Source organism: Onychostoma macrolepis, chromosome 22, assembly GCF_012432095.1.
Source record: "Onychostoma macrolepis isolate SWU-2019 chromosome 22, ASM1243209v1, whole genome shotgun sequence".
In the NCBI taxonomy this organism is placed as follows: Eukaryota; Metazoa; Chordata; class Actinopteri; order Cypriniformes; family Cyprinidae; genus Onychostoma; species Onychostoma macrolepis.
This window is the reverse complement of record NC_081176.1, coordinates 2175366-2192606: the sequence shown is the minus strand read 5'-3', so window position 1 is coordinate 2192606 and position 17241 is coordinate 2175366. Positions and strand designations below refer to the sequence as shown.

Below are 17241 nucleotides of genomic sequence, written 5' to 3'. Positions count from 1 at the left end.
GGTCCATTTTTCTTGAAAAATCCGACACTCTGTGTCCACTTTTCTCTTTTTTTTTTTGACAAAGACATTTCGCTGATGAGGGTGCCCAACAGAAAAGCGGGTAAACTGATAGAACCAAACGCCACTCAGATCCTGAAGCTCAGAGCTGATGGCGCGTGTGCCGTAAAAGCGTCGGGGCGGAGCCCCGCGCCATCAGCCAATGATTTGGCGTGATTCTATAAGGGCTTCAGACCCCACTGCGTCTTAAAGCTAACGCCACACAGACCCTGAAGCTCAGTGCTACCATCTGCTGTTAGTTCCGCCCGAAAATGAAAATGATTTTTTTCATATTGCAGATTTATCCCCCGGGCCGGACTGAACCCCCTGGCGGGCCGCAAGTTTGACACCCCTGCTGTAGAACATGAGTGACCTGAAGAGAAGCAGCAGCAGCATGGAGCTGTGAATCTAAAGGGTCTGGAGTGATTCTGGATGAAGGAACGGTCTCTGATCTCTCGTCAGGTGTCTCTGACCTCATCAGGCATTACAGGAGAACATTTAGAGCTGTTAAACTGGGAAAAGGACGTTGCAATAATTGGGTGCCAATAATTGTGGCCAACATGAACTAGAGAAAGAATTTATTTCACAATGAGATTTTCTCCCCACTTTCAATTGTTTTACTTCAATGAAAGGTTAGAATTTTGTGAAATTTTTTAATGAAAGATCATAAGGATAAACAATGCAGATTTATTTTCACAACCACCTTTGCTCATATTTACCAAGGGTGCCAATATTAGTGGAGGGCACTGTATTTTGATAATCCACTTCAGACATTCTACTGACTATCAGTAACTCTGCAACTCCATGTCAACTAGCAGTGATTAGAGCATTTGTAAAGAGTCTACCTAATGTCTCATAACACCAAGTTACTCATAGTTAGTAGAATGTCTAAAGTGGACTATCAAAATAAAATAAAAAACATAAGTATTTACATTTTGTGTGTATTTAACACTTGAAATTTCCATGATTGTAAAAACAAAGAAAACACAGATGGGTATTGCAGAATCCAGTCATTAAAATGGGATTTTACAGAACAATACAAAATGTCACAGAATTTGACAAAATTTGGATAAATAAATCATAAGCAGGGCTGTAGACTTCAAATGGCTATATGGACTAGTGTACGTGAATATTAAACTGTCAAAAGATATGTAGCCAGTGTATACTATACAAACACAAGCATGTTTTAATTTAAACAGTAAATCTCTGTTTTGCAGTACTTTGTCCAAAAAAAAATTAAGTTAAAATGTAATTTGACTGGATTTTTTTAAGATGAATTTGATTATTAAAGCTGCATTCATTAGATTGTTTTTCATCCTAAAACTATATAAATTATAAAAAATAAAAAAAATCCAGAATCCAGAAAAAATAAAGCATTATACAGGACACAATTACTGTTAAAATGTAAAAGTGTTACATTGTTAAAGTTTTAGGAATAATATTATCTGAAGCTGAATAGAATGTAGAATAATATTATCTGAATTGAAAAAGCTGAAATAAATGAAAATAAAATATTACGTGAAAAATAAACATTTCAGTAACATTAATTTAGGGTTTTTTAAGTTGAAGTGCTAATAAAATAAATTTGAATAATTATATAGAAATATTTTTTTAAAGTATTGATAAAAGCACAAATTATTAAACTAATTAAACTAAAAATGTAATAATAATTGTAATCTGTAATTGCAATAAATCTGAAATAAAATAAATATTAAAATAAAAGCCAATTCAAAATATTAATAAATACTATTAATGTATAAGAAATGCTGAAATAATACTGATTTTTAGTGTCATTTCTTACCTATATACAATAACTGATTATTAGTCTTATTTTACACATTCTATAAGAAATTATAATTGTGTTTCAAATATTTTGGGCATAAATACAAAACTGCATTGATTGTCAGTCAGTTCAACAGATCATGTCACATATTTTGAGGCTGTTTATAGGCATTACTCTGCTTGCAAAGAACAGGTTTCATGTTTTATTTTGAAAAGAGAATCTAAGTTTAAAGTGACAGTAACATTATAAATGTACACTACAGAATATAATACTGCATTTTTTACATAATATTATTCAGTTGACTAAATATCCTTTGATTATAAAAATTTGAACAAAATCCATAAAGAAAATATTATTATCCCGGGTTTAAAAAAAAAAAAAAGTACACTTCCATAACGTACTTAAAGTGCTCTATTTTCACACACTAATTTTGTACTTAATATACTAAAAATAGTTCTTTAGTACTTAATATAAACATAAGATCATCTAAGTGTACTCAACTGCTATTTTGGGACACCGTGAATTAGGGCTGGGCGATATATCTCATGCTATATGCATGTGCATCTCGTCAGTAAAGCCGGTTCCTTGATTAGCGGTAAATCTCCATCACCTGCTTTCAATACACAGAGCCGTAGTTCACTGACAAGCTACGCAACATCGCCTTCATTATCGAAGGCGATTCATCTGCGATAATGAACGCGATATTGCGTAGCTTGTCAGTGAACTACGGCTCCGTGTATTAAGTGCCGTGTATTAAATTCTCCGTTTTTAGAAAATGTATCGTTACCACTTGTAGCACACTTGAACCCATCTTTCACACACGTAAGTGTACTACAAGTGGTGACTAAACACATTTTTAAATACAGAGATAGTACGTTAAAAGCACATTTTGGTTCATATTCATGGTGTCCCAAAATAGCACAGTTGAGTACACTTAGTTGATACAAAAACAGAGCACTTTAAAGGGTTAGTTCATCCAAATATGAAAACTCAGTCATTAATTATTCACCCGCATGTCGTTCCAAACCCGTAAGACCTTCGTTCATCTTCAGAACACAAATTAAGATATTTTTGCTGAAATCCGAGAGCTCTCTGAGCCTCCAGAAGGATTTAATTCAGCAGTTCTCAGAATTTATAAATCACATATTGTGCCAAGTTGTGATAACATTCTAATTCTTGGGGACTTCAATATTCATGTCTGTTGTCCAAATAAGCCAATGGTTTCTGAGTTTTTACAGCTGGTGGACTTTTAATTTTACACAATTTATTTCAAATCCAACCCATGAGCAAGGCCATATCTTGGACTTGGTCTTATCTCTGGGTCTTCCTATTTCTAATGTTGATGTCTTAAACTATGGTCTGTCTGATCACATGCCGTAATTTTTAATGTTACTATGCCATGCGAACCAGTGTTGCCACAGTTAGGTGTGCTTTGTTCTCGTCTTATTACGTCATCCACGGCGGTGGAATTTTCTGAGGTATATAACTCCTCGTCATTTGTGAATGTGATTGAGTCTCCCTCTCCTTCTGTGGGCCCAGACGAGCTGCTGATATTGTTCAATTCTGTTTGCTCTTAGATGTAGTGGCCCCATATAAGGTTAGGAAACCTAAACCTAAACTTAATCCAACTCCATGGCTTAATAATGATACTTGTTTTCTGAGGCAGGAATGCAGAAAGGCTGAACGGAAATGGAGAAAGGATAAGCTGCAGGTTTCACTGCAATTTACGAGGCAGTGTTTTTCAGATTATCAGGCTGCTGTGAGAACTGCAAGGCAAAATTACTTCTCGAAGGTCATTGCACAGAATTACAATGCCCCTGCAGCCCTTTTTTCAATAATTAAAAGACTTCTCAATCCGATTGGATGTTCTACTTTGACCCCCTCTTTGGAGGTATGTGAAATGTTTCGGGCATTTTTTGTGGAAAAAATAGAAAAGACTAGAATTTGTCTGCCCACATTCTCAGCTGAGTCCGTGATGCTACCGGCGTGTGTAAGGAGTTTGGAGCTCTTTGAGCAGGTGTGGATATTATTATGCGTTTGAAGCCTGCATCTGGTGGTTGTGATGTGATTCCTTTAATGTCTTCTTAAGGAGATGGTTGATGTTGTTGGGCCGAGTATTACGTCTATTGTCAATAGTAGTCTTCATAATGGAGTTGTTCCAACTGGCCTTAAACAGGCGGTTATTCAGCCTCTTTGTAAAAAGCCTAATTTAGACCCTCTAGATTTGAAGAATTATCGGCCCATCCCAAAACTACCATGCCTAGCAAAGATTTTAGAGAAGGTGGTTAATTCCCAGTTAATGTCATTTTTAAGTAGGTATGAGATATTAGACAAATTTCAGTCCGGTTTTAGAGTAGGTCACAGCACTGAGTCTGCACTTTTAAGGGTTGTTAATGACCTCCGTATAATCAGAGATGCAGGTAATGTGGCAGATTTGATTTTGTTGGATTTAAGTGCAGCTTTTGACACAATAGACCATGTTATTCTTATAAAGCAGTTATCCCATTTAGTTGGAATTCGTGGGACGGTTTTAGAGTGGTTTAAGTCTTATTTGTCACACAGATCATCCTCTGTAAAGTATGGTAACTTTGTTTCAACGACAGTGCCTGTTATTTGTGGTGTTCCCCAGGGTTCTGTTAATGGCCCTATTTAATTTTCATTGTATATGTTGCCCCTGGGCTCAATTTTTTAAAAATACGGCATGTCGTACCATTTGTATGCGGATGATACACAGATCTATTTACCTATGAGAATGGGAGAGAATAATGGCTCGAATTTGCTCTTTGCATGTTTAGAGGAGGTTAAGAGCTGGTTGTCTCAACAAGAGTAAAACTGAGATTATGTTTTTTGGCTCTGTCAGAGGATGTTCAGATATGTCCACATATTTGGGTTCATGGTCTGATTATTGCCATGACCAAATAAGAAACTTTAGGTGTGGTGTTTGACCCAGAGCTGAAATTTGATAAGCAGATTAATGCTGTAGTAAAGAGTTGTTTTTTCCAGATCAAGTCTATTGCTCGACTAAAGCCTACTCTGTCAAGAAAAGACTTGGAGAAGGTTATTAATGCCTTTGTTTTGTCTCGTCTGGACTATTGCAATGTATTGTATGTGGAGTCCTGCCAGACCACTATTTCACGTTTGCAATTAGTTCAGAATGCAGCAGCTAGGCTGCTAGTGGGTGCTAAGAAAGGTCATCATAGCTCTCATATTTTAGCTTCTCTCAATTGGCTCTCAATTGGTTTTTAAAGCATTGCATGGGATGGCCCCTGCTTACGTGTCTGAGCTTATTGCTGTTCGTCAAGCACCTAGGTCTCTAAGATCTAATAATAAGTTATTGCTTACTGTCCCTCGTACTCATTTAAAGTTAAAAGGGGATCAGGCCTTTGCTGTTGCAGGCCCGAAGCTCGGGAATAGTCTGCCTCAGGTACTTAGAGAGGTCTTATCGTTAAATGCTTTTAAAGTTGAAGTCAAAAACAACTTGTCTTTAGCCTTTGAGAGTGTGGGCTAGTCTTTGCTGTTCGTTGAATGAGTGTTGTCTTATGTTCTGTTTTAATGACCGTTTCTTGATTGTTCAGCACTTTGGTCTGCAGGTGCAGTTGTAAAGTGCTATATAAATAAAGTGAAATTAAATAAAATTAAAATAGATAGCAAGGCAACTGAAATGTTCCCAGGTCCAGAAACATAGCAAGGATATCTGTAAAACGGTCCATGTGACATCAATGGCTCAATTTCAATTTTGCGAAGCTACGAGAATACTTTTTGTATGCAAAGAAAACAAAAATAACGACTTTATTCAACAATTCTTCTCCCCTGAGTTACTGTCTGTCTTCTGCTGTTTTGGAGAGTATCACAATGCATACGCACGCTTTACACTAAACATAAACAACGCTGATTAGGTTCTTGAATTCTTGGGTACAAAAATTGTTAAATAAAATTCTCTCGGATTCCATCAAAAATATGTGTTCCGAAGATGAACGAAGGTCTCATGGGTTTGGAACGACATGAGAGCGAGTAATTAATTTGGGGTGAACTAACTCTGTAAGTACATTATAGAAGTGCAACTTTTTTTTAACCTGGGATAACAAAAAACTAAATCTTGTTAAAAATGAGGGTACGATACCTGCCGCTGCCGGTGCTGCTGGTGCTGCTGACCGAATCGGAGCTGGAAGACGGGCTGCGCGACCGCGACCGCGGGCCCCGGCCGGGCGACACGGGCGCTCTCTTGGGCGAGTGGGCGGCTTTAGGGGTCTGTCCTGCGCTCCTCTGGGGCGACGGGTGCCGCGACTGCGAAGAGTGCGAGGACCGGCTCCGCCGATGGTGGTAGGTCCGGTCGGCGCGGCGCCCCCTGTCGTCACGGTATGGGTCGCGCCGAGCCGAGCTGGAGATGGTGAAGGGGTCGCGAATCCGAGACTCGAAGTGCGACTCCGGTGCGTCGAAGCCACCGCTGATAGTGCTGGCTGCCGGACTGGAGCTAACCCCGGAGGCAAACATCGTACGGTCCCGGTAATACTCCGTGTTGTAGTGCCGCGGCCGGTCGAAGGAGCCGCCGCGCTCGTGGTGTCCATACGGACTGTGATCGTAGGCTCGCTCCCGACTGTCCGAGCCGCTGCTGCGAGAGAGACAGAAAGAGACACGACAGAAAGGGGAACACACACACACACTTAGAATCGGACCGGATCCATGGCAAACAACTAACACAGGAACTCAAGTACGTCTCGTCGTCCAAAACCTAGCGGGCCAGGTTGGGGAGCCACAATTTAACGAGCGAAATCACAAGCACGCGTCTGGTAGACTGAACTTCGCTGAGGCTCTAGTGCGCATCTAAACGAATCATGCAGTGATTCGCTGAACGTTTAACTCTGGTCAAATGAACCATGCTGGCTATCTGGCTCTGAACACTGGAGGGGAAATCAGACAGGAGAGCGGAAACACTCGGACAGAGGGGTTAACAGTAGCACAAGGCTCTAGGGTTAGTAAAGAACAGGGGTTAAGAGACAGGGTGCATGTCTAGGTTAGAGAGAGAAAGCACAGAGAGGCGTAAGGCAGGGCAATACCAACCTTTTCAGAGCAGTAACTGACCCTAAATATTCCCAATACAATATAGGAGGAATTTTGTGTGAGCCAAAAACAGCGATGGCGTAAGGGGAAAAAAAAAAAGCGACGATACAGTCCCACTAAGCAAAAAGGTTCTTCGTCCAAAGAGGGTCGCGTCAGCGTCAAGCCATCCATCTCAAGGAGTACTTCAGGAAAAACAGTCTAGAAAAAGGAACATATTCCAAAAATAATGTTCCAAAAAGAATAAAACAAAGCTGTCCACTGGTGGAATAATCCGAACGACAAAAACACAGCTCTGTGGGACCAAAAAAAAAAAAAACGTAATTCCAGCACATTATGCTTCCCAGAACAACTTCTACCGTACATCCACTGGAGATCAGGTAATCCAGCAAAGCCTCCATCTAGACCTATACATCCAACATGAGTTTAGATCCGTGGGAATCTGACGTCTTCTGGTCTTCGAGGCTTCGTAAAAGTATCCAAGCACAGGCGACACTAAGAATGACGTGCGGTGACAAGGAAGGATGGAGATGATGAACCCTGACACACTTACTCCTTGCTCCAGCGGCGCGTGACTCCGCTCCTAAATCCACGGCAGTGATACACATCCACGGCATGACAGACAGTTAGCACAATGACCAAATGGGTGATGGGATAGTCGTGCAAGGCAAATGAGAAGGGACAAAAAGCTTCGCGACAACTCGTAACTACGTTCCGGCGGTTAAAAACCTTGCGTTTAATCCGTCATCGGCACGTACTTCCAGAGAGCACTGTTCCAAGGCGGCGGGGTAATATCCGAGATTCTGCGAACGCCTAATATCCAAACTCACCCGTTACATCTCGGCCAGCCATCGTAATATCCAAACCGCCCGGGATATTCTCCACATGGGTAATATCCAACTCAGACGAGGGCTATGGCTCACACAGTAATCCCACACCAATCTAATCCACTCATTCTTACACGATAGACATGGATTAATAATTCCGTGTGCAGGAAGTCAGGCCTCAGAACGGAGAGGGATCCCTAGAATCTGGTCTATTGTTTTTAACCCAACCTCAACCCCTGTATCTGACACCACAGAGCCCCTGTAGTGCAGAGGGAGCCTGTGTCCACTTACCCGTCTAGTCTGCGTTCATAGCGCCCCTCTCTGGTGTGGAGAGACACCGGGGGCCCGTACACCGGGCCCACGGCGCTCCTCGAGAACCCCGCAACCTCCCTTGCGTGACTGCTCGAGGGGGTGCCGTCCTCCAGACCCCGCACGGCGCTGGGCACTGAACCCGGCTCATTGTAATCGGTGCGAAGGTCCCTGTCCCCCATTTTGTTGACAGCGTTGTGCGCCTTCTGTGCGCTTTTGATGTCAACGAAATCCACGAAGGCCGCCACGCCACCCTCGGAGCCGCGCTTGCGCAGGACCTTGACACTCTCCACACGGCCATACCTGCCAAGAAGAAGAAACCAGGTGCTATAAAGGTCATGTGATCGTCGGCCACATTATAGGTCAATGTAAGAGGAATGCTGCGTCTCAATTCACATGCTATCCATCCTAAATAGTATTTGAAAAATAGAATTAGTATGTCCCAAATCATAGTACGTTAAAAAGAGTATGTCAAAGATTCCAGGATGGTCTACTACGTCCGGTTAGAATTCGAAGTGCAGATCGAAGCACACTGTAACAGCTAATATTGGCCACGACACATTGCGCGGTGGACGAGGATTCTTAGAATTAGAACTACAAACACGCATTAAAAATGGTTTTAAAAAACTACAAACATGGCAGATATGCGAGACCAACGAACAGGTAAAGAAAGGGATTTGAGTGATAAATAATCAATGTCTAACCTGATTAAAACATATTTATGTAATGATATGATGTAATGTTACATTCAGTAATTAACTTTTAAATGCATCATTTGTGCAAACATGTTAAGAGAGTTCACGGAATGAAAGACACACGGCAGATCAACGTGCCTCTTCATTTCTCTCCAATACGGTAGAAAATCAAATTAAACTAAATGTGTATTTTGTTAACTGATAAGATGATTGACAGTGCAGTTTAAATGGTGACAGGATGCATGTAACCAAGCGTCCGTTAAAGACACCGTGATGACAAAGTAGTATGTCCCAAAGCTTGCCTACTATTCTGCAACATACTCAAAAGTACGTACTTTTTCTTCACAAAAAGAGTATATACTTTTAGAGCATAGTATAAGGCGGCGAATTGGGACGCAGCAGAAGTTTGGTGTTTTCTGAACCCTTAAGCCCCGTTCACACCAAGGATGATAACTATAAAAGATAACGATTTTAGCGTCCACGTCAATGTTATTCTAAGCGCACGCTCATCTACCGTTTAAATTCTCAAGCTCGTTACAGCAGGATGTCAATGTCTGCATCGTTCATCAGCTGGAAAAAATCATTCTGAAAGCTCTGTGCGTTTATCGTTATAACAGAGGTGTGGACTCTGCTATTCTTTAATATTGAGAATGATTTTCAGAACTATAATTAGGACCCGTCCTTGGTGTGAACGGGACTTTGGACCTTATGTTAGTTTATCAGCTGACAATTACACTACTTACTCAAATCCCGTACTTGCGCACTATTCTATGAAGTTTTGTAGTAAAAATAGTGCGATCACACTGAAAATTCCAAAACACTTGATGCACTGAACTGTCGCCGCTTTAATTACGTACCGAAGGGGGCGGGGATATCGGACTCCAAGTATGAATGACAAAATATCCTTATAGAATTTATACACTACATGGTTGAGTATATAATGCATAAGTACATAGTGTATAGGTGCATTAATTGGGATGCAGTTTATGTTTATATGTCCATAATGATTTACCTTATTCTGAATAAGACAACATTGTGATTAAGGTGTTGACATGAGTTGCTTTTAGAATATTCCTTTCATGTTCCAGTTTTACATTATAGATCGATTAATGGCACACATCATTACTTCCACACGCAACGCAACCCCCTCCAGAATTTCACGTATCGACATAGTTTGTCTTCGTTATGATGCCATATACAGTTTTGGGCGTTTCATTTTTAATTTTACGACAGCTTCAAGTGCAGTTAATTATTTGTCATGCTATACGTGCAAACAGACGACAGCGTTGCTCTTTTGTTTGCCGTTAAAGGTTGAGCACTGTTTGTGTTTATCCTGTTACAAAATGCGGCGAAAAGTTCTACATGACGGTAATTATGCGATTAAGGCGTGTACATGTCTATACTGCGACTAAAATAGGAATACTCCACATCTCAATTCGATTTGAGTTTACTTCAAGTAGACTTTAGCAAAATTAAAGTAATCAAAACGCTGTTTACAAAGTAGATTCTTAATCAGAGTATTGTCTTAATGGTGTTAACATCGGAATATTGTTGTCCATGTACGTTAAGCTCTTTAACCAACCTGATTCGACGCTCTCCGCAGCCCGTTCACACTACGACCTCAAAGCGATTTCACAACATTTTAGCGGTTTTTCCACGGTACAGTAATTCAGCTCACTCCACTCAAATGGGAGTCCAGAACTTCGTTTTACTTCAGAAAAACGGCAGAATTATGTTACACGCAACGGCAGACTCTCGATCAAGTTTCTGTTTCTTCGCACGGAATCGGTTCCTGCTGCTACACCGGCTCCGCGCTAGCAGCGAGCTAGCCGCTAACAGACACAAACACTCGCTGTTCTCCGAATGAAGGCGCGATTTGTGCGACTTTTCCTGAGGCGTGAACTAAACACGGACGTTTACTGAGAAAATTAGCACAGATTCCACACATTAACCAGCAAACCTTTAACTAGTCAGCAGTGAAGTAGCCAAGCGAACTGCTTAACGTTAACTTGATCGCGTTAGCGAGCTGATCGGAGACGGTTTCGCTTTGTTTTTAAATTCTAAATCGCGTCTGCGGCTCGTTCCGGTGTTTTAAACGGCTCTCGTCGGCGTTTCGTCGCTGGTTTTCCGCCATCGCGCGCTGAGGCGGTTTGTGTCCGCGCCAGGCCGCGTCGCTTCTTGTGTAACTCACCGTTTAAAATGCTCCACGATCTTCTCCTCGCGAACATGTTCGGGTAAATTTCCCACCCAGAGGTGTCTGGTTTCCCGAACCATCCTGCGTCGTCCGCGTCCCGTTCATGCACATATATGCGCCTTCGCGTCGTTTAATCTCCGACCGTGAGGTAAAATCCGCTGCTAGCGCGTGAGGAAGAAGATCTCGCGGCCCTGCGCGTGCACGATGGGGAGCGCGCGGAGAGAGGAGCCCTCGGCGGCGAGCACCGCGACTCTGCGCGCCGCCGTCACTGTGACGTCAGATAAACATACACTATTTCATGTTTTCAGTAAGTGTTTTATTTTGATTCTTTAAAATGATTTATTTTAATTTTACTTTTTTTTTTTAAATGTAATTAATTATTAGCTGTTCGTTTATCTCATAAAGCCCCTGCAAACCTTGATGTAATATAATGTCTAATGCACTTAATTTTGTTAATTACAATGAATGGAATAGATTTTCTTACTCTTTGTATTTTTATATAATTATGGTACAAGATTATCCTGTTTAAATCAATGTGATAAACGAGCTAGGTCAAAGTAATCTAAAAGTAATCTGATCTAAAATGTGTATGGATTACGTTACTGACTAACGTTACAATTTTTGTCATGTAATTTGGAATCAGTCATGGATTACAATTTGTAAGTAATCTACCCAGCTCTGTTAGATAGTCAGTGTTGGGCTCGTTACTCAAAAAAGTGATATATTACTCATTACTATAGTTACTCCTTTCAAAAGTAATATTATTACTTTCTGGCAACAGTAATTAGTTACACTACTAGTTACATGACTTTTCTTTTTCTTCCCCATTAAATTCTTCTCAAATGTTACTAACAGTATATTTCTGCCTCATCATTTGATCAGAATCCACGCTGGATCGCAGTCAGAAGTGATTACAGACACTCAGCGGTGACTGATGTAACGTTTCAGTAAAGTGTTGTGTTACTCAATAGACACGTCACAGAATGTGTGATGTTTCACTGGTTATAATGGGACTTGTATTGTTTTAATGTAAACTGTAATGACGCTGTGGGTCTCTGGGAACTGATCGCCTTCTATTGATGGCTTGTTAACACCAATAAATACTCAAATGTTATTGTACAAACCCCCACCCCCCTGAATCCTAATGGAATATGTCCCAAAACACACTACAGAGAACCATTTTTTAATGGTTTTAATGGTTAAAAGTTGATGGTTTGTAATGTTTGTAATGGTATTTGTCGCAGAAACCATTAGAATTTTCTGTGATGTTTCTATTGTTTTTTTCAGGGTGATCTTGTCACGTGTAGCTTGAAGTTAATTGTAGCAATAATTTCTCTGATTATATTCCAAGATGTATTTTATCAAAAGATAAGTTCATAAGAAAATGTTTCATTCTTGTACAGGATCAAGCCGTGTAACATCAGAGTAAAGTAACGCCACGACTTACACGTCATCTGTTCTCCTCACAAACTCAGTGTAATCTAATATTTCCATCCGCTGAATGAAAGCTTTTCATATTCCATACGCCTGCTGCTCTGCTGACTTCATGTGTCTGTGCATGTTGTGAAAATTATGAAAATAATTAGGAATTATTGGCTTGTTGGACTTTAAATCAGTAGGGGTCGAGGCATCGAAAGTATCTGAGTAACAAGCTGTTTTATGGATAATAACTGTAATATTATTACTGAAATCTTATTAGTAATTAGTTACACGACTAGTTACTGCAAAACAGTAATATAATTACTGTAACTAGTTGCTGCCCAACACTGGAAATGTAATCGGTTACAGATGACAAGTTACCGTATTTAACATGTAACAAGTAGTGTAACTTTCAATTATTAAAGTAATGTAACTGATTACATTTGATCACTTTTCTAAATTTATAACGAATGTTTTCAACTGTTAATCATTTTGAAACATTTAAAGCAGGCAGGGTTAACCTTACAGTAGATTTTTTAAATCCTTCATCACTTGAATTATGATCATAAAACATTTAATTTTAAAGCACAGCCTCCATAAAATCAGACTTCAGCGCTTCTTTTTGCTTTGAGATTGTTAAACACTGATTTAAAATCATAACAAGATATAGCTATGATACAGTTTTTGAAATCAAATCTTTGCATAGTTATGACGGGAAAAACTGGCATCTACCAATGCCTCGGAAAAAACAGTTGATCAATGCAATTTATGAAAGAAATCATAGCCTATCTGTATGTGTGAAAATATTCATTTGTAACCCCCTTTGTAATCGTTAACATTTTCACAAGTAACTGTAATTTTAAAAAACACATTTTTCTCAGTAACTGTAACAGATTTACAGTAACATTTATTTTGTAATTAGATTACGTAATTCCGTTACATGTAACTAGTTACTCCCCAACACTGGATATGTAATATCAATTTAGGAAAATGACAGTGCCATCAGCGAATTTAAGCAGTCAAGCACAAGATGAGATATATATATATATATATATATATATATATATATACATTAATAGTTTATTTGAGTTGGATACGGGTGTGTTGCTATTACGCTGGAAATAACACTGAATACGCCGCTGTTGAATAAATATCTTTGGTGCTTTTGTGCATATTACAAGAAAGAGTGCAAAAGACCACATTACAGTTGATATGTTGGATACATTGATATAATCAGTGGAATGATAAAATGAAATAATTAATGGTCCCAATGCTGCAGTTTTGAATACAATCGGTGTGTCATCATCATCATCATCACATTGGTTTGCGTGTTCAGTGCGGTGCGCTCTGCATCAGCGACACGTGACACGGTTTACACAGGATCTGTCCGTCCAGCGGGTGGCAGCCGTTCTCATTGGGCTCCGGAGACAGAAGCACACTGCACACCTGAGACACACAACCACAGAACATCAGCTCACTGATCGATCGCAGGTGTGGAAAAGCACCTACTAATGAATAAAACGGCTGCTGAGGTATTTCATGCATACACTGTAAAAAATAAATCCCTAAAATAACAGAAAAAGTACTGGCAGCTCATTACACACAACGTTATCCGTTAATTTAACCGACATTTCTGTTAACGCTAAAACACAATGCAATGAAGTGTAAAATTCTAAATAGTAAAACACCTGTAAAACATAAATACGGTAAAATTCCTATTCCTTATACAGTATATTGTGCCCTATTTTTACAGATTTTTGTTAGAGTGTATAAAATCACTACATATTGTGCGTCATAAACTAAGTGCATACTACACTGTAAAAAACAACCGTGAATTTAACGGTAAAAATGCTACAGTAAAAATCTATTAAATGGTTAACGGTAAGTTCCCCTACTATATATGGTGAAAAACTGTGTTGGACATTACATGTGATTTTACGGTAGTATACCATTTTTGGAAGTAGAAAAGAACGTATAATTTACAGTGACTAACCGTAAATTGACATTCCAGCGTTACATTTCAAATCTGATGTTTTTTAGTTGTTGAAATAACTATGCTTCTTCTTAGTATTTTCTTATCAGTTAGTGGTACATGTTACATCTAATGTTGTTAAATTAATGTTTATTGCATTATTTCAGTTTCATGTGTGCTACCATGATGGTGTTTAGTGTTTGTGTGAATGACACTCCGCACCTTCTATATATATTAGTATTTAAAAGCTGCCTGTGATAGGCTTTGGTTCATCATGTGACACCTGCTTTTGGTGATGATCAGTTTATTACAAAGGTACAAAACAGATTTCAGTACTTCAATAGGTTGGTATATTAACATTATATCAGTTAATGAAATTACGATATTTAAATATAAATTTAAGTTAAAACCGTAAAACCTAAAAAGTTGCTACCGTATTTTTTACAGTAAAATTCTGGCAACCACAGCTAGTCCAAAGTAGTTGGACTAGTATGTTACTGCACACACACACCTCACATCGGTAACAGTCCTCATGGTACGAGTGACCCAAACACTCCACCGTGAAGCTGTCGGTTCCATCTTCCCGCGGGATGATCAGCTCTCCGCATGCGCGACACTGCGGCGCGTATTTCCTACCGATAAAACACACGCAGAGTCTCGTCTTCAGCATCAGCAGCTTTTCACTCAGCTAGCACAATATGTTCTAAGAACGTTATTTTTGAATGTTTTTAGAATGTTCCGTTTTTTTAATGTTTAAGGGAACATTCCATTGTATCATTTTGCAAACATTATGGGAACGTTACTTTTGAATGTTCACTGAAATTTTTGAAACAAAGTAACATTTTTAAAAATCCAACTGAAAACTATGGAAGAGGATTAGATCCAAGCAATAATAAAAAGATAAAACCATCTCGAGATTAAAGTCATTATAATGTGAGATTAAACTCAAAATAAAATGTTGAGAACAAACTCAAGTCGTTGTGTTTCGAGAAAGTTTCCAATACAAACCACAGATTCCATGGTGATTTAAGTCAAGTTCTTACAATACAGATCGTGTCAAAGCAGCTTTACAGCGTTAAACAGGGAAATAGTGTGTCGTTCTCCTCTGGCCAGACGAGACAGTAAAAATATTTCACAATATTACTGATTTTGTTGTATTTTGGATCAAATAGACGCAGGCTTCGTGAGCAGAAGAGAATTCGTTAAAAAACATTAAAAATCTTACTGTTCAAAAACTGTTGACTGGTAGTAATCGCAAGCTTGTATATTACTCCGGAATAATTCTCACTCCAGGCTGAACTCAAAAGAAGCTGGCAGCCCTGTTTATTGTCAACATTTTATTTAGACATTTTTCTCTAAATTTAACGAGTTTTTTCTCGAAACACAACAACTTCATTCTCGAAATATAATGACTTTATTCTCAACATTTTATTTCAACTTTTTTTATTGAAATTTTACGAGTTTTATCTGGCATTATAATGACTTTAATCTTGAGATGGTTTTATTTTTATATTATTGCTCGGCCCTAGTCCTCTTCGGTAGAAAACATTTAATGTACGCTAAAGTTTTGAGAGCATTATTGAGGACCAGATAGCTTTGAACGAAGGTTCTGTTAACGTTACGTTCGTCACAGAACGCTCCCTGTACGGTGTTCACGTCTCGTACCTGTAGTAGTCCTGTAGGCAGTAAACCTCGCCCACTTCCCCCTGCGCAAACCTCTGCTCTCCGATTGGCTGTCTGCAGGTCGTGCACACGAAGCAGGGCGGGTGATAGGCTCGTTCCAGCGCTCGGATCACATGATCCTTGATGACATCACCGCACGCCCAGCACGGCTCCAGACTGGCCTGCGGACACAGTTCATACCACAATAACCGTTAAAGCTTTTATCATGGTTTTGAATTAAGTTACAGAAATTTAAGTGTTGTCCTCTTAGTTATTTTCAATTATTAATAAATGTAATGCCATTGTTGGACAGTGCAATTATAAGCGTTTTTTTCCGTTAGTTTTCAAATCATTTTGAAGTTAGGACAGCTGTGGGGTTGTTAAGACAGTTTTTAGGATTTTCTGTCAAGTTAGGAGGTTTCTGTAAGATCCCCTTCCTATCTGAAGTTAAGATAGAATAACACACTTAGGAAATACTGTTCTGTAATAGCTTTTGTCCTAAATGTCGTCCTAACTCAAATTACCATGCTTACCAAACACATTAGATAAGATTGAGATTCATACATATTGAAAATGTAAGTTTCTATTTTAAAGTTTCTACATTATATGTGACCCTGGAGCACAAAACCAGTCATGAGGGTCAATTTTATGAAATTGAGATTTATGCATCATCTGAAAACTGAATAAATAATCTCTCCATTGATGTATGGTTTGTTAGGATCGGACAATATTTGAAAATCTGGAATCTGAGGGTGCAAAAAAATCTAAATATTGAGAAAATCACCTTTAAAGTTGTTCAAATGAAGTTCTTAGCAATGCATATTACTAATCAAAAATGAAGTTTTGATATATTTACGGTAGGATATTTACTAAATATCTTCATGGAACATGATCTTAATATCCTAATGATTTTTGGCATAAAAGAGAATTGTATAATTTTGACCCATTGTTGCTGCAGATATGTGCTGCAGGGTCAGATTTCTGATTCTGGTTTGTGATTCTGTGTGAAGGCGGTACCTGGTAGCAGTCGTCACACAGCGGGATGCCAGATTTGTTGTAGTAGATCTTGGCGGCCAGCGGAGCGTGGCACTGCCGGCACTGGAAGCACACGGCGTGGTACGTTCGGTTCAGAGCCTCGATGGCGGGTTCAGACAGCGGCACCAGCTTACGACAGAATCCACACACATCTGGCACACACACACACACACCAGGGTCAATCACTCTTCTCTGTTTCAATCTAGATTAAAGACACATCTCTTTAGCGAAGTATTCACATCGTGCATCTCATA

At 39.4% G+C, this 17241-nt stretch overlaps 2 protein-coding genes across 3 annotated transcripts in view; both read right to left on the bottom strand.

Annotated features, from left to right (window-relative positions):
- Positions 1 to 11129, bottom strand: part of si:ch1073-335m2.2 (msx2-interacting protein) — a 33302-nt gene extending 22173 nt beyond the window's left edge. Inside the window, 3 exon segments of the mRNA XM_058761783.1 lie at positions 5940 to 6428; positions 7993 to 8313; positions 10897 to 11129. Coding sequence (XP_058617766.1) covers positions 5940 to 6428; positions 7993 to 8313; positions 10897 to 10979 — 893 coding nt within the window. The 5' untranslated portion in view covers positions 10980 to 11129.
- Positions 11130 to 13531: 2402 nt separating this feature from the next.
- fblim1 (filamin binding LIM protein 1) overlaps positions 13532 to 17241 on the bottom strand; it is an 11551-nt gene continuing 7841 nt past the window's right edge. For both annotated transcript variants that reach the window (XM_058762161.1, XM_058762163.1), the window contains 4 exons: positions 16970 to 17139; positions 15956 to 16134; positions 14802 to 14922; positions 13532 to 13764 (listed from right to left, as the gene is read on the bottom strand). In XM_058762161.1, the coding sequence (XP_058618144.1) occupies positions 13651 to 13764; positions 14802 to 14922; positions 15956 to 16134; positions 16970 to 17139 (584 nt within the window). In that variant the 3' untranslated portion in view covers positions 13532 to 13650. The remainder of the gene's footprint in view (positions 13765 to 14801; positions 14923 to 15955; positions 16135 to 16969; positions 17140 to 17241) is intronic.